Raw genomic sequence first — 21,856 nt, forward strand, 5'->3', positions numbered from 1 at the left:
TTCCTGTAGAAGAGAGGGAACCCTATAATCCCGAAAATCTCAAAAAATTCCTACGGTATCGCATATTCTTCGCTGGAATCATCATTTGATAGGGCCGTGATCAACGATCCTATTCTAAAGGTACACTTCCAAAAGTTTTTTTTTCCCCCTTTTTTACGATTTTTTTTTTTTTTTTTTTTTTTAACTTACGCAGCCCCCGATATTATCGTCCCTTTTATTGTCAAAAAGGAGTTGTTGGCTACAGTTATCCCTTGACAGGGCTGCGATTTCTGGTCAACAACGGTATTTTACAAGAAAAATCGATAAAATCGTCGAATATTCACGATATTAGGAAGAGAAACGAAAAAAGTGAGTTTCGGTGTCGCAACTCCGGCGACACCGATAATATCGGTAAATCCACCTTTAGCTTTTAGAATTATTAGCTATTCATGCAATACAACATGAAGTTGAAGATCTTTTCAAATCATCTAGTTATTTTCTTCCTTCCATCTATATATATATATATATATGTCATAGTAAAATGAATAAACACTGTGTAGTATAGCAATCAACAATCCAGTGTACATGCATGTGCTGACTTAAATTCTTGTATTGTCTAGTCTGTTTCTCTACAATTCTTCCTTTATCATACAGGTCTATAAAGCTGTTGATGCATGTAAGAATGTTCTGAGAGGTTTACATGACAGCAAGATTGCCCAAAGGGAGCTGGATCGGGTTAGTATTTTCCCTTTGCTCACCTCACCTTATCCCAATTTTCTTGCAATACTACCACAATCTTTTGTTTAAGGGGCCAATTGGAGCCTTTTAAAACCAACTAGATTCCTTTTGAAGCATAGGTTTCCTCTAAGCATGCATCGGGTTAGTTGATTCATTGTAGATACCTTACCACGAGAATTTCAGCGACACTGTAAATTTGCGAAAAAAAAAAAAAAGAAGCTTTGATTTTGAATTTTTTGGTATTTAGGACAAGCCAACCTCTCAAAAGGACACTTGATTGTTCAAAGTCCAAACTATACACAGATCTTAAAAGTGGAAATGATTATATGCAAGTGGGAGATTATTAAAAAAAAACCAACCCTCATAGGTTATTAACATGATTAATAGAACTAAGTAGGATTTTTTTTATAAAAAAATCCTCATAGGTTATTAACATGATTAACAGAACCAAATAAATGGGTTCAGATCATTTATACAGGTTATGAGAGTCAATAACATTCTTAAGTTATTTATTATCACCATTATGTCAACTCAACTTGCTTGCTTTTTCTACCTCAACGATCACAACGGCCGTCACAATTGAAGAGATTCTGAAGAAAAAAGGGCTGGCTATTGAGAAGAGTAAGCCCAACTTGGGTTGTTGCCTATCATGTTCCCTTGTCAACACTTGCGAATTATAAATAATAATAATCTATTTTTCCATCATGAGCAGGGATTTTGATGTCTACAGTTGACATGAAGGATGAATCCAAGGGCCTTCTCATTCCAAAAGCGAAGGTTGGCACTGTTAATGCTAGTTTTTAATATTTGTCATGTCAAATTAATCATCCTTACTACCTTCTTCTTCTTCTTCTTTTCTTATTTGAAGTGATCAAATTCAAATACCCATGTTTTTTAACCAGCATGGTTGATTATTTCTGCGGTTTTATCAAACCACCCCCCTCCATTTCTTTCAGAAAGACACAAGCATATAAAATTCTTCTCTTTGGCTACACTAGTCACTTGATCTCAACAACCAGACTCCCGTTTACTTTTTATTTTTGGGAGGTAGCTGTTTGCATACACTGATGTTTGCAGTTGTAATGTTTTTGTTCTTACTTGTTATAGATTGAGGTATTGCTGGGGAAGACTGAGAAATTCGATGATCTGATGGTTGCCGTTGCTGCCAAAGGGAGGCAGTTGGAGATAATAAAGCATGATGGCAAACCATAGCTCTGGAGTTCCATCATATTCTGATTTTCATTTCTTTTTTCCTCCTAGTGTCCTGTTTAAGTGATAGAGGTTAGGGAATTTTCAAGTAAAGCTGCTGCTGTCATTAACTGAAAAGAGCAGAGTTGAGAGAGGCACCATGCAGGTAGACATCTTGGGATCATTTCATCTGTATGACCTTTTTCTTTCCTCCTTTTATGGGAGTTGTTGATGATACAGACAATCTGTTGTTTGGTGGTCAAACTGCTATTGTATTGTTTGAGTCCTGTTTCTGCATCTTCCTTTGACTGATGCTGACTGATTGACAGCAAACAATAAAAGCTTTGGTGATCTTCCATCTTTGTTGTTTCCAAAGGATATCGGGCAGATATTGCCTTAACTAGTATTGTCTAGAATCTGAAAGTAGATTTAGCTTCGGTTGGAAGCAATTGAGGCTAAAATTTGGATTTAGCTTCAATTGGAAGCAACTGAGGTTAAAATTTTGATTTAGCCTCATTTCGAGAAAACTGAAGCTAAAAAGGTTCTTTTAACCTCACTTGAAGAACCAAGGCTATAAAATTCATTTTAGCCTCAGTTGCTAAAACTGAGGCTATAGCCTTTAGCCCTTCATTCAGGTTTGTGTGACCTTATGAAGAGGTTAGATAGCAAATAAGCTTTCCAATGGACCCTAAAAAGGTTTCAACGGCAGTCACTCCATTCCCATTGCTTTCTATAGTGTGGTTGGCTTGAGCTTTGGATGTGTCTCATTATTTTGGAATTATGCTCTACGATGATATAGAAAGATTGATGGGTGGTGTGACTCTAACACATAAATCATAGTGGGCCCAGAGTAGTGTCACACATTAAAAGTTGGATGGTGTGTTAGGCAAACGAGAAAGTGGAGGGCAATTTTGGATTTTGTAAAGAGAATCCACGGAGCGCATTCTGTATTCACCATTAAACTAGAGCTCTAGTGCAGAAAAAATTCAGCAAAAAACTAGGGAGCGCTTTCCATGTTCAGTGTTAACAAACAACACTAAACGCCGGGTGCTTTCCAAATTCTGCATTAAGTGGAAATTTTCAGCATTACCAAACAAGACCTTAATTAGATAATAAGGCCACTTTTGGTAGGGACTGTGCCAGAGATCCAAGTGGGGATCTAGATCGATCTCACGAACAAACTATCCATTTCGATACTCTCTATCTACATCTTGATATTAATACAAAATGGTCCATTTCAATACCATCCATGTCTTGAATGGACGATTGTTTCGATGGTATCACTAGATACTTTATCCAGTGTGACACAATACTATCATTCTGATATTAAACCTTTCATGATCAATATTGAAATTGAATATGGATTGAATAAAAAATAAAGAGATTCTAATAGTTTGAACTGTGTTCAAGGTCAATTTAGAAACAACAAGAATATCTTCCACTAGGGAATGGAATCACAAATCAAGCCATTCATGGCCATCAATAAAACCTAAGGAAATAAATGGTTTAGCCTCTTGTGGTGTGAGCTCCCTTGACCATGACACTCTCCCTTCATAATCAGCTCCTGGCCCAGAGCACTTATACTGTCCATAAAATACAGTCCTGCATAGACCCAAAATATGATTTTCCAAATAATAAGAGAAAAAGTCAAAACTAGAAACCAAAAAATGAGCAAAAATATGATTTGAAATTGCCAAAAAATTCATAATCTAGAGAGAGAGAGAGAATCACATTATCATATCACAGTTGAGATTATCTGGGAAGCCATTTTGAGTCAGATTGTGTAGAGGATCCCAATGCCTTTCTCCCTTCAACTTTTCAAAGATTTGGAAAGAGAAATGAGAGAAATGCACAGGTTTGTTATTCAAAAAGAGAAATGCTATATAGTTGTGTCATGCTATCTTTCACTAATATGCACTTGTGCAGGACATCCGTACCATGTAAATCATAGGACCCGCTATGAAGATCACTTGGCTGAAAAATCATGCTAATTTACCTGTAAGATGGGCCACAATATTCAAATCAATGAATAACCTGTGGTCGGACTAAACATACAATCGTGGCACACTCGGTGAATGGGTTGGCCTAAATTTCTATAAGGTTGAGATTCATATAAGATGTACCATTTTTATGGTATGAATGTCCTACAAAAGTGGCATGTTACTAGGAATTATGGTACAATATCACAACTTATGGTATTGTTGCCTATAGGTGATCAATTCTCTAGAACTAAATTGGATCATCCTAACCTTATAAAGTGACATTGGTTAGTTCGATTTGAGATGATAATTATATTTTATTTTAACCCTTGCAGGACAAGTCACAAATGACTTCTTTATGAAGGGTTAGGATTGAAAGAAATCAAATCGTAGGCGCTAATCAAGTTTAAAAATTGCCTAACATTGGACTATAGCTTTTGATGATGAAAACTTTGTAAGTGGTTATCAAAATTACTATTATAAAATATCGTTAGAAAGCTATTGACGAGTCCTATATCTTGGTTGATGATCACGACTGATTTCACAAAATAAGGTCATTTCAATGTCAAACTTCAGTTTGGAAAAAAAATAAAAATAAATTATTTCAAGTATGGTGATAAATTGAAGTCCTATGTTTTAGTCATTTAAAGAAAATTGTTACCAACAAACCATACCATGCATCTATGTTCCGTTATGAGTCTTTTATTTACTTTAACTATTTACAAAAATCAATTCAAAAGCAGGTCATGCCCATTGACCCGCCATAATAAAGAAAGTAATGTGGTACTTACATTTCTCTATTCCTATCACCCCAATTGTACCATCCTTTTGGAGTGATGATCTTGTCCATGTAAGTGTAGGCGAAAACCACCCGAGAGAAGGTGCCCCATGCTCTCCCCAAGTATAGTGCTCCTGAGCCAGTCACCTTACAGTTGGTGAAGGAGAAGCCTGTTTCCTCTAGCAAGCTTTCCCTCTTTTGGGCAGTTAGTGCACCATAGGTGTTGGTTATTGCATGTAGGTGGCAGCTCTCATAGAGTGAGTGTCCATCCCCAAAGATGAAATCAATGGACCCCTCTATGTAGCACTCCTTGAAGTAGTGCCTACCTTTGTGATCATAGAGTGTATCCTGGGCCCCATGGAACTTGCACCCTACAAATGCTGCTGTGTCAGCTGATATCCTCAGTGCCACTGCTTGCTTCCCCAGAGCTCCTGATGGAGGTAATGGTGCCGTGTTCTGCATTTCCATTGTGGTTATTATCGTAAACATGATTGTCATCAACTGAAAAATGAATGACTTAAAAAGGGGGGAAAAAAAAGAGCATTAATATCATGGTAATATGTTAGTTGTGGATGGCTAATGAATGAATAGATACCCATGCCAAACTTTGGATGGATCATGGCTCAAAAATCAAATTGATCAGACAATACTAACTGATGGAACCATCATGGGGCCCATTTATGCAGCCCGTGGCGGGTGGGCCCCACTAAATACATATGATATGAGTCTCCTTTACTGTAGAAACTTTTTTTACTGGGAAAGATTCCTAGCTAGTCTCATCTAAACTCCTGCTCTCTGCTTAAATGAGAGGGTTTCACAAAATCTTGTGTTTACACTCGGCTGATCACAACTAAATTGTTGGTTCAGAAGGTGCCATGTGGCAGCTATGCCATATGTAGTGAGGATAAACCTCAAAGCTAAGAGGCTAGTGGAGTATTTGTGTAGGGGAGATCAAGGCTAGAATATGGGAAAAGAAACTTAATTACAAAATTAAAGTCCTGCCATAAAGCAACTCTGTAAAAGGAACAAGTCCAGTCATGTCAATACCGTATCAAAGCGTCCTACGAATGTTGCACAATCAAAATATATAAAAGCTTATGGAATCTCTCCTATACACATGATCCAATGCAGTATGGTATGCTTATGTGAAGAATGAAGGAAATTTACATGGCCGATCATCCAAATCTACCACCATTTTAAATCTATAAAAGCGGCATTCGAAAAAAAAGAAAACTCAAGGTAGTGATAAAACCATCACAAACAACCTCTCATAGTGCAATACCATCATATCTTAGTTTTATCCTGAGTTCCACAACTCCTTTCTAGCCCCACCGCAAAATGTTCGGAGTTTAGCATAACTCAAATCGTTGTTGTTCCAATGCCATCACTGCTGTACACATATGAGTAGTGTAAATATCCATGATCCACCATCATTAGATCCTGATCAATTGAGTCATTATTTAGAAAATCACCCCAATCACATTCTTTTGACCATATGCCTCAATTGTTTTTTTACACAAGTAATCGCATATATCTATATTTTATTTATTCTCTGTTTATTTTATGTTCTTGATGATTGTACTAATCTTAATTATAAATTAATAAAAACCGATGATTCAACCTTTAGTTTTTAATTCTTTTCAACACTACTGTATAATTGAGAACCCAAGGCCCACGATCACTGTTGAAAGAAAGGTCCTTAACTTACGACAAAAAGATCTCATATAGAAGGACTGATACTCCCCATTTTAAAATACTTTATTATTGCAACATTGGTAGTTGGACAGTCATGTCAACCTTCACATGTTTGATCGTATGTTTAATTTAACATCCAATTCAAGTTAAGTACAACTACAACTTTGGCAAGCCTAACACTATTTTAATCACACAAATTTGAATGAACACGGGTTATTTGCTGATATGTGTGGCCTCGTGTGATTGAAGTGCAACTGTGCAGAGGAGAGAGAGCCTCGTGTGATTGAAGTGCAACTGTGCGTGAGAGAGAGAGAGAGAGAGAGAGAGAGAGAGAGATTCCTTTTCACGTTTTATCCGTGGATCAAAGGTAATTTTTCCCTCTGGCAACATCCAAGCCATTTGATGGGAGTGGTAAAACCATGCATTTGAGAGGTACGAAATATTTTTTACAGCTAACCTATCATTTTCATTTTCCACCGTGCTCTATCCACAGTGGGACTAGCAACAATTTGTATGGTTCATCTGCTGCGAAATGCTCGAAGCGAAAGTCTGCTGCATCCATTCCTTACCACCGTCTGATCAAGATTGGCCACATATGCGAATGGTAAATATTGGGCTATGATATAATGGGCTATTAAGAAAACTGAACCATTTTCAAAAGATTTCCAGACCTTAAAGGTGATGTTCTTGGCAATGAAGTATGGAGCATTGACAGCAATGGTAGCAGAAGCAAAGGTGCCCAATGGCTTCCCGTTCCGCCCGATTCGATCTGCAGTGTCGCCCCACTGAATGACGGTCTTTCCCGCTCCGGCGCCCAGGAGGCTAATGTAAGGCTTTGTGGCAGGAATATCAACCTTCTCCCTATTTTTTCAATCAAAATTTTGAAAGAAGAGCTTGAATGAGCAACACAACAATTTAGCACATTTGTGTGGGATCTATGCCACTGATCAGTTGGGGGATCCACTTATTAGGTGGCCCATGCATGTATGAAAAATGTGGGCAGATAGCACAAAGCTGACCAACGATCGATATTAAAAAAAACCCATGTGGCCCACATTACAAATGGACCTTCTTGATCAAGAATTCTCTCAATGATGAGCACTACAAAAGCAGCTCACATATCGCAAATTGGCGTACGTCCCACTAATCAAAACGTTAAGAGAGAGATAGAGAGAGGAAAAGAAATGTTACTACTTGTAGGTGCCGGAATGGATGGATATGACGACTCGGCAGTGATTAAGATCAGGAACGGAATCTATGGCTTTTTGGATGGACTCGAAATCGCCAGCGCCGTGGTGTTTGGCGACGGTTATAGTTAAGCAAGGCTTGTGTTTGTTCTTTGCTTTCTTGAAGAGAGAGTGCCTGAGAGTGCCCATCTGTTTGATCCAATTCAAGTAGGCTTCTTTGATCACTACCCCATCAGAGCCATGAAAATGCGGCAATGACGCCGTGCTTACTATCATTAAAATCAGCAAGAAAATCCTTAGAACCATTGATAGAAGAAGAGAAAAAAAGAAGAAGAACAGTAGTAGTTTGTTGAGGAAGTAGTGATAGTAGATTAGAAGTAGTAGTGTTTAGTAGTAGAAAATGGTATAGTGTGAGCATCTCATCTGTGCTAATGTGGGCCTCACTTTGAAGTTGACCGAGCAGAAAAAATCAGTTCAGTCCACTCATCAGGTGGCCCACATAGGCACGGGAATGCAAGACTGTCAGGGAATTTCTTCTAGATTTTTTGTTTTTCTACTTGGGTGGACCACCATACGGGTGAAATGGAATTTTTATGCTGGATCAACTGCAAGGACCTGATAGAGGGGAGTTCCTCTGACCCAGAGCTCTGCGGGACACACCAGGATGTCCATGTGAAATCCATTCCATACATCAGTTTCTACATGTAATTTTAAGATGTGAGCTCAAAAATGAGGTAGACCCAAAACACAATGGGGCCACAATACAAGAAACAATGGGGATTGAACATCCACCATTGAAATCTTACTGGGCGGCCAGGAAGTTCCAATCAGGCTGATATTTATCCGTTCCCTTCATCCAGGTGGGAATCACCATATGAATGGGTTAGATGGCATATAAACATCAGGGTGGGCCCAGAGAGGTTTCAATGGTTAGTGTTTCCATCCTCACTGTCTCCCTTGGTATGGCCCATTTAAGCTTTGGAACAGCCTAATTTTTCAGTCCACAAACTAAGATGAGGCTACGAAATTGATGGATGGAGTTGATGTCACACAAACACTACGGTGGGCCCCACAGATCTTTTATCCACGGTTCAGATGTCACTGGCCGACACACGTGCCAGGTTTCATTGAGAGGGTTGCATGTGGGGGACTAGAAAAGTTCTAGTTTTTCTGATAGGGTGTGAGTGGCCGTAAAAAAACACAATGGAGGGAGAGGATTGGCAGTTGGGTAAGGTTACCGAAAAGCTGTTTCAAAGACTCTCAGGCTAGATTCCAAAAAGACAGGAAGGTGGCAGAGAGGAATCTGGCGGGATGTGACGATTTCACTATGGTGTGCGTCTTGACACCATTTATTTAAATGTTCAAGACTCGTGGGTCGTGCATGTGGCATTCATGTACATCAATCCAGGCCGTCCAATTTGCACACCATTGCTGATGGGACTATCTTAACCATGCAATTGGTGGGGCCATCGAATGCACAGTTTAAAACCAAATTCAATGGCCAAATGCTCGATATTGTCCCATCATTGTTTATTTCCGGCTACGATTCATGGACGTGGATTTCATGTGAAAGTCTTCCCCAAGAAGTTCCTGAGTTGGGATGGTAATTAGGGTCGACAGTGATGTTTGCGAGAAATCCACTCGGTTCATTTGTTTTGTTATGTTATTTCAGGACATGCTACGAACATCCAAAACTCAAGGGGACGGCACGAGATGAAACAGGGGAGATTATATATCATGAAATAAATAATTACAAAAATGACTTTAGGGCTGACCCACCCATTTACATGTGTAACAAAATGCACATGCGTGAGATACACAAGATACAATATACTAATAAACAACAACATATCCCATGTGTACAGTTTTATAAAATGCTCGTTGTAGCTAGCAGCTCCACCACAAATTTGTTTTATAAAATGCTCATTGTAGCTAGCAGCTCCACCACAAACTTGTTTTGTTCTATAGGGATACCACTTTTGTAAATTTTTTTTTTTCCTATTGACTATTTACCGTTGGTGAAACTTGAAAGTATTTAAGGACATGGTTTCCAGCATAATATTTAAGAAAAAATAAAGCGGACGGATATAAACTTTAGTATATAGGGAAGGAGACAAAGGACTTATTTGGTTTTCTAATTTCTTAAGAAATGCAAAGTAAATGAGGTATCATTAACATTTTTATACGTTTGTTAAAACTGTAATTATAGCTCAAGATTTGAATACATTTGTAAAGGAAGTATATAAAGTAATATTCATTATATCTTCACACTATTAAATTATTATTTTTATGGTAATTTTTGGATGAAACAAACAATTACAAAATCATTGATAGGCACTCAAATGTAAGTTAAGTTACCGAGTTAATAATCATTACTTATTTATAATCATTTACTGTCCTAATTGAAAAACCAAACAACCACTAATGGGACAGTGATTACCTTGAGGGCTGGTGACCCAATTATGTGGAGCTACACTGACGCATGTGTTTTATCTACCGTGTTCATTTGTTTTGCAAATCATTTCAGGACATGAGATAAAAAAGGAAAATAAAAATAAAAATAGATATATCCAGAGCTCAAGTAAGTCACACCACAAAAAACAATGTTGATAATAATGACATCCACCGTTAAAACCTTCCCAGTGATTTTTATGATATTTATTTGTCATCGAGCATGTCCATGAGGGCCTGTTTGGCCCGGTGGATTGGGAGGGATTGAATGGTATTAGGGTGGATGGCATGGATTTCTAGGTAATGATGGTGTTTTCAGTGGATTGTCTGGAGATCCATGGGATTGCTATATCCCTGGATTACTATACCAGTCTGTTTGGCGGGCCCGGCCAATCCCAAGATTAAACCTTCCCATCCCTTCCAATTCCTCAAACCAAACACGTCCCAACAAATTTGAAGGGATTAGGGTGGATTGGATGGGATTTAAAGTTAATGATGGTGTTGTCAATGGATTGTCTTAAGATCCATGCGATTGGGATCAGATCACCGACCCTGTTTGGCACGCTAGGCCAATTCCGGGATTTGAATTCCAATCCCTTCCGATCCGACCTGCCAAACGGGCCCTGAGGTAAAACGCTTGGGATGTAGGGAAAACACAGATGCCAGCTTGATGATAAAAAAGGTGAAGCAGGGAGTTCAATTCTTAGTGTGGTCCACTTGTGCTTTAGACTTGCCTCATTTTTGGGCTTATATTGGAGAACTGGATATGCAGCATATATAAAACATAAAACGTATACATCACAGTGGGACCCACAGAGTCAGGTCACGGGTCTCCCAAAAATCTACCGCTCGCGGATTAGGTACTACCCCGAGCTGAGGCTCCGATTGCCACTAAGGGGCTAACATGATGTATGAACTTTATCCACACCGTCCATACAGTCTTCCATATCATTTTAGAATATAATCCCAAAAATAGAGAATAAAAAAGTCTCAAATGGCCCACACGGTGGGTATTAAATTCCTACCGTTGGAAAATTCTTAGGGATCACTGAAGTTTTGGATCAAAATGATATTTGTTTTTTCACTTCATCGGGGTGTATATGACCATATCAAGAGATTGGATGGAAATAAAACGACAAAGTGGGCCCTAAGAAAGTTGCAATGGTGGTCGTCTTTAGCACCTCTGCTTCTTATAGTGTGGTCCATTTAATCCTTGGATCTGTCTTATTTTTGGTACAGTCAACTAGAATTATATGAAAAGAGGGATGGACGGTGTAGATAAGATACATACGTCACGGTGGTCCTTCAGTGGCCCTTGGAGCCTCCGTCTATCCCGAGCTCCGAACAGGCGGGGGTAGTACCTAATCCGCGTCCCCATCCACCTCCTCACCAAAGGGTCATGTGGAAAGTACAGGGTAATTTGTGGTGACAACTGATCACAGACATCTCCTAAGTATACCGGCTTGTCATGCAGATGTGGCCACCTTTTTCTCGTCTAGATAATCCGAACCATGCAAATAGTAGTCCAGGCGAAGAAGCGTGCCACACCTGTATTTGAGTAAGACCACCATGGAGTTGTCAGTGTGGCCCACCTTACAATTGAACGGTCCTGATTTTTATGCCAGGTGATCTTGATGGTGGGGCCTACCTTTTCCAAGGCATGGATCAGGTGAAAGATGCGAGTGCGTAGGTAGTATCACACTGATCGGACCCTTCATGTGGATCATGTGCCACAAAATAGGGTCCATCAACTCATACACGTGTGGGATCTTAATGACTGTATCCTCGGTGCAAATAAATGAATTGTTTTATCGGTTCCATATATGTGTGGCCCACCAGATGAGTTGGTCAGCCTAACTTTTGGGTCAGGCCATCTATCTATTGGGTTCCATCTAACACACGGATATAGTATCCTGCATGTGCGACGTGTTCGTGTGCATGAGCAATTGTGGGTACCGTGCATGTGAGTTAGCAGACCCGTGGTTTTATGGGAGAGAAATAATCACATGCAGGCAAGATAGGACAACTTGTGGTACCTTAGCATCTTTTCAGCTGGTATATCAGTACTTATTCATTGCACCAATACCATAATAGAGTGTTTGGTGCATGGCCTATAGTGGGATTAAGTGAGATGTAATTACAATAAAAGCAATAATAATTGAGGAGCGTAGTAATTGCAGCAGGAATTAGATGTATACAACGAACCTTATTTTGTGTTTGGTATGTAAAATTTTCGGACTCTGGCAAAAACTCATACATGTGTTTGAGACATACACCACATCAGAGTGTAGCCTTTGGCAAGTTCCAATGTGGGATGCTAGGTGGGCCCATAGTAATGTTAGTGAGAAATCCACCTAATTCATCCGTTTTGTAAGATCATTGAGGTAGATTTAAAACTATCATCGGTCAACTATCTCGATCAGCGGCTAAATAGGAGGCTACTTTACAAGCTGCCAAAAGCCAATTGGAAGCGATAAAGAGATCGATGCAGCAATTTGCATCTTTTGAATTGTACTCTGTAGTAGACTACGGTACTACAAACGGCTGCTTAGCCATTTTTGTAATATATTGTCCCTTTTCAACTTATTTCCTCTTTTTCCGTTCCCAGTTAATTACCTACTGATTTATCATTAGAAAATCGGTACAACATGGGCCAATTCCTAATTTTTAACTTTAACTGCTTCGTGCTCCTGGTTGATTGGAACATGTAGCGATAATATCACAATGATCTCTCTAAATCGTAGGTGCCTAGGCCACCTATTTGAACATTCCTACGCCCTTTACTTGAATTCATACCACTTTCTTCTTTATAGTTCCACTCTGTATTCATGGCTTCCAATCCTCCCTCCCTCGTTGCAGGCGCTGAATACTATCTTAAGGAGATTTATTAATGTGGTTTGAGAGAATACTCTCAACCCTCATTATTTTTTGTTGTTAATTACTTTGTGATGGAAGCATCATCTTTGGCTGAGTCGGAGGCCAGGCTTGGGAAATTCGTGCAGATGTTGAAGCATCTGTATGTCATGGGCAATAGATTCCATGAATTGACTTTCACTAATAAAGTAAACTCGGAATACCTTTGACTGTTGTAATCAAATGTCTTTAATTTGACCGTGCTTCTCGATCTGTCGATGGGGCTGTTCGACTCGAAGTCCAGCAAGCACTGTTTTTTGGAGATCCGGGTCGCTCGACTAGTCGAGGGTCAGGCTCGACCGGTCGAGGGTGCCCTTCGACCAGTCGAGGGTTACGCAGATTCTACGTGGATTTTGTGCAGACTGCGTAAATTTGAAGTGGTTTCGCGCAGATGCAGAAGATAAGTTTCCTAAACTATAAATAGGGGTCCCTGGGGCTATTATGGGGCATTCTAAGGCTTTCTAAAAGTTTTTCAAGAGTTCCTAAAAAGGTTTTAAGGTTTCTAAATGGTGTAAAAAGGGTGAGATTTGATGTTGTTCGAATTGGGTAAGTCTTCTCTCTTTGTAATTTATGCTTTCATGGTGGAATTATATCGCTTTATGCCGTGATTTTTTCCTGTAAGGGTTTTTTACGTTAAATCTTTGTATTCTCTTGTGAGTACTTTGTGCCATTAGTTTGCTATTATAGATCTAGATCTGTGTGATTCCTCAGCACAAATCCCCAACACACCTAAGATTTGGATCTGCCTCATTTTTCAGTTCATGCCTTAAAATGAGCTGGGAAAACGGATGGAAATCACGGAGTTTTACAGCACTGACCAGTACCTACTTAGGTGTTGTCGTTGTACTCTTAAGGAGCGAAAGTCTACTATGACTGATGATGATTGGAATACTCTTGATAAGAAGGCTTTATCATCGATCCGTTTATGTCTCACGGATGAGGTTCTCTACAATGTCATGAGGGAGAAAACTGCGGCTAAGTTATGGGCGAAGTTAGAGGATGTCTATGTGAAAAAATCCTCTGAAAATCGCCTACACTTGAAGCAGCAGTGGTATTAGGATAGGGGAGGGTGGAGATCTGGAGGCTCACATCAGCAACTTTAATAAATTGGTTTGTAAATTGCTGGATATGGAGGAAGTGATGAAAGATGAAGAACAAGCATGTATGTTGCTGAATTCTCTTCCGGCGTCATATGAGTCATTCAAGGACACAATGTGCACCACGAATAAAACCCTGAGTGTCGACACCGTTATCTCAGCCCTTCAAGGGAAGGCTATGAGAAAGCTTAACGTCGACATGAGGATATCTTCTGATGCGCTGCTTACAGGGGGTAGGAATTCTGAACAATGTACATGTTCTAGGTCTAAATCCAAGGGCAAAGGCAAAGGAAAGGTAAAGTGCTAGAATTGTGGGATGGAAGGACATGTGAAGAAGGATTGTACAAATCCTAAATCTAAGAGAGAAGATTCTGAGGCTTCATACAGAGAAGCCAATACTACCATGTCAGATGGATCGAGTGGATGTGATGGTGATGTTTTGTCTGTGTCTACGATCAGACGGTTATACGATGATCGTAAGGACAAGTGGATTCTAGACACATGGGCATCTTTTCACATGACTCCTCATCAGAGTTAGCTCACCAGCTAGAGGAAGTGCAATGGTGGACATGTGTTTATGGGCAATGGATTTGCCTGTAATATTGTGTCTGTTGGTACGGTGCGTATCAAGATGTTTGATGGGACAGAGCGTACCCTGACTAATATGAAGCACGTTCCTAACATGAAGAAGAATCTGATTTCTCTTGGTGTACTTGAGGCAATGGGCTTCAAGTTCATAGGTATTGATAGTGCTCTTAAAGTATCCAAGGAGGCATAAGTAATCATGAAAACGCAACAACTCGATAACATGTACAGGTTGATCTGGAGCACTTCGAAAGGTGAAGCTGTAGTGGATGTAGCGGATTCCACCTCTGCACGTGTGTGGCATGTTAGGCATGGCCATATGAGCGGGCAGGGCAGGAAGGTTGAAAAGCGCGGACAGGGATACAGAGCAGGTGGAGCAGCCACCTGTGGGAAGAATCACACGACATAATCGCGGGATATCGGCAAGGTATATGGACGACTCTAATATTGTAGGAAATTCATCTTCTGTTCAATTGGCTTTAGATGAGTCTGGTGTTGAGAAGTGGAAGGTGACTATGAGCGATGTGATGGACTCGTTGTACCAGACCGACATATGGGAGCTGGTGGAGCTTCCAGTGGGCGAGAAAAGTGGTTGGATGCAGGTGGATCTTCATGAGGATACAATATAGATACAGAGTGAGGTTGGTAGCAAAGGGTTATGCTCAGAGAGAAGAGATCGGCTTCTCAGAGATATTCGCGTCGACGGTTTAGCAGATATCTATTAGATCCGTGATTGGCGATGATTGGCCAATGTGATCTTGAGCTTGAAGGATGGATGTAGAGTCTGCACTTCTGCAAGGAAAATTGGAAGAGCAAATCTATATGAAGCAACCAGAGTGATTCAAAGTTAAAAGGACTAAGAAAAGACTTTGCAGACGGTTGTGGTACGACTTCTCGCCTAGGCAAAGGTTTAATAACTTCATGGTGGGTCAGGTATTTTATGTTGATGAAATGTAGATCGTCAATTATAACATGTCTAAAATCAATGTACTGAAGACTTGGTTAAGTGGAACATTTAGGATGAAGGATCGAGGGGCTACAAAGATGGTTCTCAACATTGAGACTGGAAGAACAGTAGGTTTTGGTAATCACGGGCAAAATACCTTGGGTAGGTATTGACCAAGGATGTGATGGACCGGGAAAAATCAGAGAGCATTCCCTACATATCTCTCCTCAAGTTTTCCTCAGGACATGTCCCAAAATAGATGAGGAAAAGCGTGATATATCTCATGAGCCTTATTCAAATGCAGTGTACCACCTCAGGCAGAAATCTCTAAAGACCATATTCTGTAGAAATTATACGAAAATTAATGAAGTATTAAACTGAATTAATCTGTGGATTAGCTTGAACCACTATCTATACAAATGGCAAGACCCAAACCCGTCAAAATCACTCACTCACCGTTACTTAAAACTTGAGATAAATCTCAAAAGTCGGTTGCTCTCGGGAGCACGTTGAAACTCCATATTGGACCTGGACTGCACGTTGAAAGTCTGATGACCGTGAAACTATAAGGTTATGACCACCTTATTGGGCTTGACAACCATCGTTGGAATCGAGCCCAGATAGTATCCAGAAATGCACAACTTGAGCCCTGAGTAAAGTGTGTGAGAAACACGAATACCTTTGAAAAATGAACCAGAACTTAAGTGAATTGGGCCATTACCAGAGCAAAGGGTCAGATATACTATATATACCGACGCATCTCGTGTTGGATTGGGTTGTGTTCTTATGCAAAAGGACAGAGTGATCGCCTATGCATCGCGACAGTTGAGGAAACATGAAGAAAACTACCTCACACACGACCTAGAATTAGCAGTAGTCATCTTTACATTAAAGCTCTGGAGACATTATCTCTACGGAGAAGAGTTCGAGCTCTTTTGCGATCATAAAAGCCTCAAATACATTTTTACGCAAAGGGACCTGAACATGAGGCAACGACGATGGTTGGAGACCTTAAAAGACTTCAAGTTTGTGGTCTCCTACCATCTTGGTAAGGCCAACCTTGTGGCCGATGCGTTGAGCCGCAAGAAGATAATAGAATTTGCAGCTCTGTTGATGATAGAAGAGTAAAATGTGGTAGAGTTTGTGCGAGAGCGTCGCACACCTCCATGTATAACCGCTTATTGATGATCGAATCATTGCGGTACAGAAAGAAGATGAGCTGTTGGTGAAAATGAGAGAGCAAGCAAGTGACAGTGAAGAATCTAAATGGAGGATTGGCTTAGATGGAGGTTTGAGATACTGTGGCCGCCTATGCATCCCGAATCTCCATGACTTGAGAAGGGAAGTCCTAGAAGCTGCTCACAATTCAAAAATGGCAATGCTTCCCGGTAATACAAAGATGTATCGTGATTTGAAGCTTCATACTGGTGGGACAACATGAAGGCCCAGATAGCAGATTATGTATCCGGTTATCTCACGTGTCAGCAGGTCAAGGCCGAACTCACCGACCTCCCGAACATCGTCGGTGCCCATAGCCGAATGGAAATGGGATTTCATATCTATGGATTTCATTTTTCAGTTACCGAAGATAAGAAAGGGGCATAACTCAATTTGGGTGATTGTGGACCAGTTGACGAAATCGGCTCCTTCCCTCTCGATTAAAATTTTTAACTCGGTAGACGACCTAGCTAAGCTATACATCAAGGAGATAGTACGATTACATGGAGTTCCTATAGAGATTGTGTCGGACCGAGACACACGATTCACGTCCATTTTCTGGACTCGAATCCAAGAAGCAATGGGAGTGAAACTGAAGTTCAGTACCGCATTCCACCCACAGACTGATGGGCAACCGGAATGGGTAAATCAGATATTAGAAGATATGTTGTGAGTATGCATGCTTGATTTCAAGGACAGTTGGGATGACTGTCTCCCCTAAGTCGAGTTTGCTTATAATAACAGCTTTCAAGCGAGCATTGACATGGCTCCCTACGAAGCCTTGTACAAGCGCCCATGTCGAGCACCACATTGTTGGGCAGAAGTTGGTGAGAAGAGTATGATTAGCCCAAATTTAGTACAGGCGACCCTCAGCTTCTGTCAAGATTGATATTATTAGACGTCGACTTCTTGTAGCACAGAATAGACAGAAGAGTTACACTGATACAAGACGGCGGCAACTAGAATTTGAAGTCGGAGACCATGTATTCCTTAAGGTTTCCCCAATGAAGGGAGTACTTTGTTTTGGCAAGAAAGGAAAACTCACGCCGAGATTCATTGTCCCATTCCAAATTCTAGATCGAGTGGGTGTGGTGGCATACCGCCTCGCCTTGCCCACACCACTCGCAGGCGTGCACAACATATTTCACGTATCGATGCTAAAGAAATATGTTCTTGACCCTACCCATATTATCAAATGGGAGCAAGTACAGATAAGTGAAGATGCTAACTATGTACTGCAACCAACACGTATTCTAAATACGAAGGAACATGTGTTGTACAACAAGGTTATCCCGCTCGTAATGTTGACCTAAAGTTGTTGAGATCGTCCCTAACGGTGCCGGTCCGCAAGCTCGATGCACCGGGCCCCTGCATTGCATGGAGTGACGGTAATCGTCATGCCCAAACTCAAAAACGAGCTCACAAAATTCCCGATCGCCGAATCCAATCCCGACGACCTCCATAGTACCCCATTCTCGGCTCCCGCCACCCATACACCAGGTTTTGATCCGGGATCCTATAAGGAGGATTTCAAACACGATTTGATTCGTAATGAGCATAACCATAAGCATAACCCACGAACAATAACCACAAGAACACTATCACAAAATCTATTATGATCAAAAACTTTTGAGTACAATGCGTATGAAAGGAAAATACAAGATGATGATAATAATAAAAACTCCAAAAGCTCGACTGCACGTTCCAACTCTGATGGAGTGGCGGTAAGTTACATGCATGTGGCTAGAATTTAGGGAGAAATGGTCTAAAGCTCAACCTTACCTTGGATTGAATGGGGTTTCACTCCAACGGCAATTGGGCCGACGCTTTTCGGCAATTAGAAGGTGTAGGTGTGGGGATTCCTAAATCCTAAGCACCACAAAGCACAATCACCACCCAATCTCCTCACTTTCCCTCTCTCTCTCTCTCTAAAAATTTATGTTGCTGAAATTTCAGCAAATGAGGGAGCGGGCTAGATTTTTATATATCCAGAATTATATCAGTCGACCCTTCTGTTTGGTAATTTCCTTCAATGGCCACGTGGGCCCTTTTTTATCATTGGGGTTGTCCTGATGGCCCCCTGGCCCATCTAATTCATGGAACATGTGCCCCACAGCCCAATGAAGGGTTGGACAAAGTTTGATCGCAAACAGATGCGGGGTGTTGCCGCAGTGGCCCGATTTGTGATCAACGGTCACCATTCCATGATCAATGGTCAGATTTTGTGGGCAAGGGTAGGGAATTATTTATAACCTTCAATGTGAATTTAGGAGAAATCCAGCGGTTGAAATGCCCGGATTTGCTGACTCAAGAAACAAGGCCAATTGATTTAAATTTCAGAATTTTCTTCTTCAGGCCTGGTGACTTGCGAGTTTCAAGTGCTGGTGATACGGCACAGTTCACCCATTTCTGGGCATCGTCTGAGCCTGACATTCGCGTGAGATAACAAGCCCAGTGAGGCCCTTGGCCTGCCAAAGTGTCGTAGTTTCTGGTCCTTCCTCGGGCGATACACGGCTAGCACGGACAGTCGCCAAGTGTAGCTTGGGCATCTGGCTCTACGGCCCGTGCTCGGCCCGGCCATGATTTGATTTAATCGCATCAATGGCTAAATTTAGATAAATGTATTAGTAATAGACCCACACGTGCGGTCGAATCATTCGCTCCTGCGTCGGTTCGCCCCTGAGCCTTATTCGAATGCGGTTGGCAGTGTATGTCATAGTCCATATTAGACCGGTTATTTCATAGACTATCGATGTTGTGAGCAAATACCCCGACAAGCAATATTGGGTAGTGGTGAGATGGTAAGAAGACTACATCTTTACTTCTGGGAAGATAGTGATAAAGTTGGTTAGGTATGTGGATTCAGATTACACATGAATTTCAGAAAGTCAACTTCAGGTTACTCATTTGTGCTAGCGGGTGGAGCAATTAGTTGGATGTCCATGTTATCCGACAGGTGCTTGAGGAATGAGGCGTAACTCTGAAGAAGATTCACACCAGTGTGAATCTGGAAGACATGACCACCAAGGTCGTTCATGCAGAGAAGTTCAAGTTCTGTGCAACTTTTCTAAGCTTGGCGATAGCGTAAAAGAATGACGGAGTGTGCACGAGAGACTATGATGTGATGTAGAGATAAGAGAAGATGTTAAGAAACTACACGATTAAAAATTGAAGACATGGTGGAGATTGTTGTTAATTCTGATGTCTTAAATCTTTTGGGCTTCTCGACCGGTCGAGGGGGCTGCTCGACCAGTCGAGGCCCGTTTGACTTGAAGTCCAACAAACAAGTTTTTTGGAGTTCCGTGGTACTCGACCAGTCGAGTGTCATACTCGATCAGTCGAAGGGTCATTCGACCAGTCAAAGCCCTCCTTCGAATAGTCGAGGGTTACATAAATGGTGCGTGAATTCTGCGCAGATTATGTAAATTTGAGATGGTTTCAGAGAGGTGCGTAAGTGGAGTTTCCTAAACTATAAATAGGGGTCCCCAAAACTTTTCTAAAGTATTCTAAGGCTTTCTAACAGTTTTCCAAGGGTTCCGAAAAGGATTTTAAGGTTTTTAAAGGGTGTAGTAAATGTGAGATTCGAGGTTGTTCGAATCGGGTAAGTCTCTCTCTTTGTAATTTATGCTTTCATAGTGGAATTCTATCACTCTGACTCGGAAACCGGCTCACAAAATTTTCGATCGCCGAATCCAGCGTTGACCTTCGTAGAATCCCATTCTCGACTCCGGCACCCATTTACCATTCGATCCTGGATACTACAAGGAGGATTTATAATCATCATCGATTCATAGTGAGCATAACAAAAGCATAACCCACGAACAATAAACACAAGAACACCATCACAAAATCCACTATGATTAAAAACTTTAAGTACAATGCGTCTGAAGGGAAATACAAGATAATGCGAATAACAAAACTCTAAAGGCCTCGACCACACACTCCTGCTGCTGTTATGTTATGGTTGCGTCCTGGCGTTACCTGCACGCATCAATCGTGCATAAGCTTATAGGAAGCTTAGAGGGTGGTGTAAGTGTGTGCGCAATATAAGCGTGCTCGAAATGCAAGGTAGAGTAATGTGAAATCATGGTGATGAGTACATGAATGCAATCACCTGCTATCAAGGCTATGCGGTGCAAGATATGAATGTCATCGGCCAAAACACGGCCGTGCGATGTGAGATGCAACTCAAGCATGTCAATCCTCCTCATATATTAGTACAGGTTCTCATTCGGATAATCACCGAGGTTCAATACACTCCAAATGGCATTGTCGCTCTCTCAGCCGCAGCCCAAGTGAGCGTAAGAAACCTCACTATCCGCCCGGCCAATAGTCCGTCAATACCTATCCGGCATGTCGATAGCGGACCCATTCGTGAGTTGGTCAAACTCAGCCTAGAATTGCCCCCTACCCTCGGGCGAGTAAGGCCACACTACTTTCTAACCGACCATGACACGGTGGGAGACGCGGCCTCCGGTATTCGGCCCTCATGCGCTCATATATCCACTCGGTCTCGATGTTGGAGTCATCCTTTAGTACCATCGGATTTAGAGATTTTTACCCAGGGACATCTATGGCGCCCGTATGCTAGAACCAAATATTTCTGGTATCCAATCCTGCCATCCACGATGTGTCTGTGGAGGCTATGCCCTGATGTCGCTAGGGCATACAGTAACTACAATCACATAAATGCGAGTGATGAGTCATACTATCAGTCATGCAATAGTCCTGCGTGTACCATGCACTTATATGGGACAACTCCGCCTATCAGGGAGCCCATAAACAGTCCGCCCGAAGGCATATGCGATGATCGGTCACTCCTCACATCAGGCATACATATGATGCGAATGATCATAAATCATGGATCTATACTAAACATGTATAAAGAGATGGGCTCTGTGTATAACGGAGATGGGCCTAGACGGCCTCCTTACCACAAGTATGAGGTTATCAGTGGCCTTAGGGAGAGTTATAATGTGGACATTTAACCAACATTATCCATTCAATGTGGACGTCAAACCAGCATTGCTCCTAAGGCGTGGCCTGTTATGAATGTCAATACATATGCTATGGTGGAGTCACACTACAAGGGACATTATATA

General features: G+C 41.2%; 1 protein-coding gene and 1 long non-coding RNA gene across 3 annotated transcripts; one reads left to right on the forward strand and one right to left on the reverse strand.

Moving 5' to 3' along the window:
- The first annotated feature begins 1,192 nt into the window (after window positions 1-1,192).
- On the forward strand, window positions 1,193-2,262 carry LOC131243399 (uncharacterized). The gene is made up of 3 exons (XR_009170042.1): window positions 1,193-1,338; window positions 1,430-1,494; window positions 1,825-2,262. It is a non-coding gene; the product is annotated as an uncharacterized LOC131243399 (long non-coding RNA).
- Window positions 2,263-3,272: 1,010 nt separating this feature from the next.
- Window positions 3,273-7,924, reverse strand: LOC131243400 (probable pectinesterase 53). Of its 2 annotated transcripts, XR_009170043.1 has the most exons (5): window positions 7,552-7,924; window positions 7,029-7,218; window positions 4,676-5,118; window positions 3,650-3,719; window positions 3,399-3,507 (listed from the first exon to the last, which is right to left on the reverse strand). XR_009170043.1 is itself a non-coding variant. In XM_058242737.1 (4 exons), the coding sequence occupies exons 1-4, from the start codon at window positions 7,848-7,850 to the stop codon at window positions 3,360-3,362; spliced, it is 1,080 nt and encodes a 359-aa protein (XP_058098720.1). In that variant the 5' UTR covers window positions 7,851-7,924; the 3' UTR covers window positions 3,273-3,359. The 2 variants fall into 2 exon arrangements, 1 of the variants encoding a protein (XP_058098720.1); XM_058242737.1 differs by lacking the exon at window positions 3,650-3,719 and having other exon boundaries at window positions 3,273-3,507.
- Window positions 7,925-21,856: the final 13,932 nt, after the last annotated feature.

Source organism: Magnolia sinica, chromosome 4 (genome assembly GCF_029962835.1).
Source record: "Magnolia sinica isolate HGM2019 chromosome 4, MsV1, whole genome shotgun sequence".
In the NCBI taxonomy this organism is placed as follows: Eukaryota; Viridiplantae; Streptophyta; class Magnoliopsida; order Magnoliales; family Magnoliaceae; genus Magnolia; species Magnolia sinica.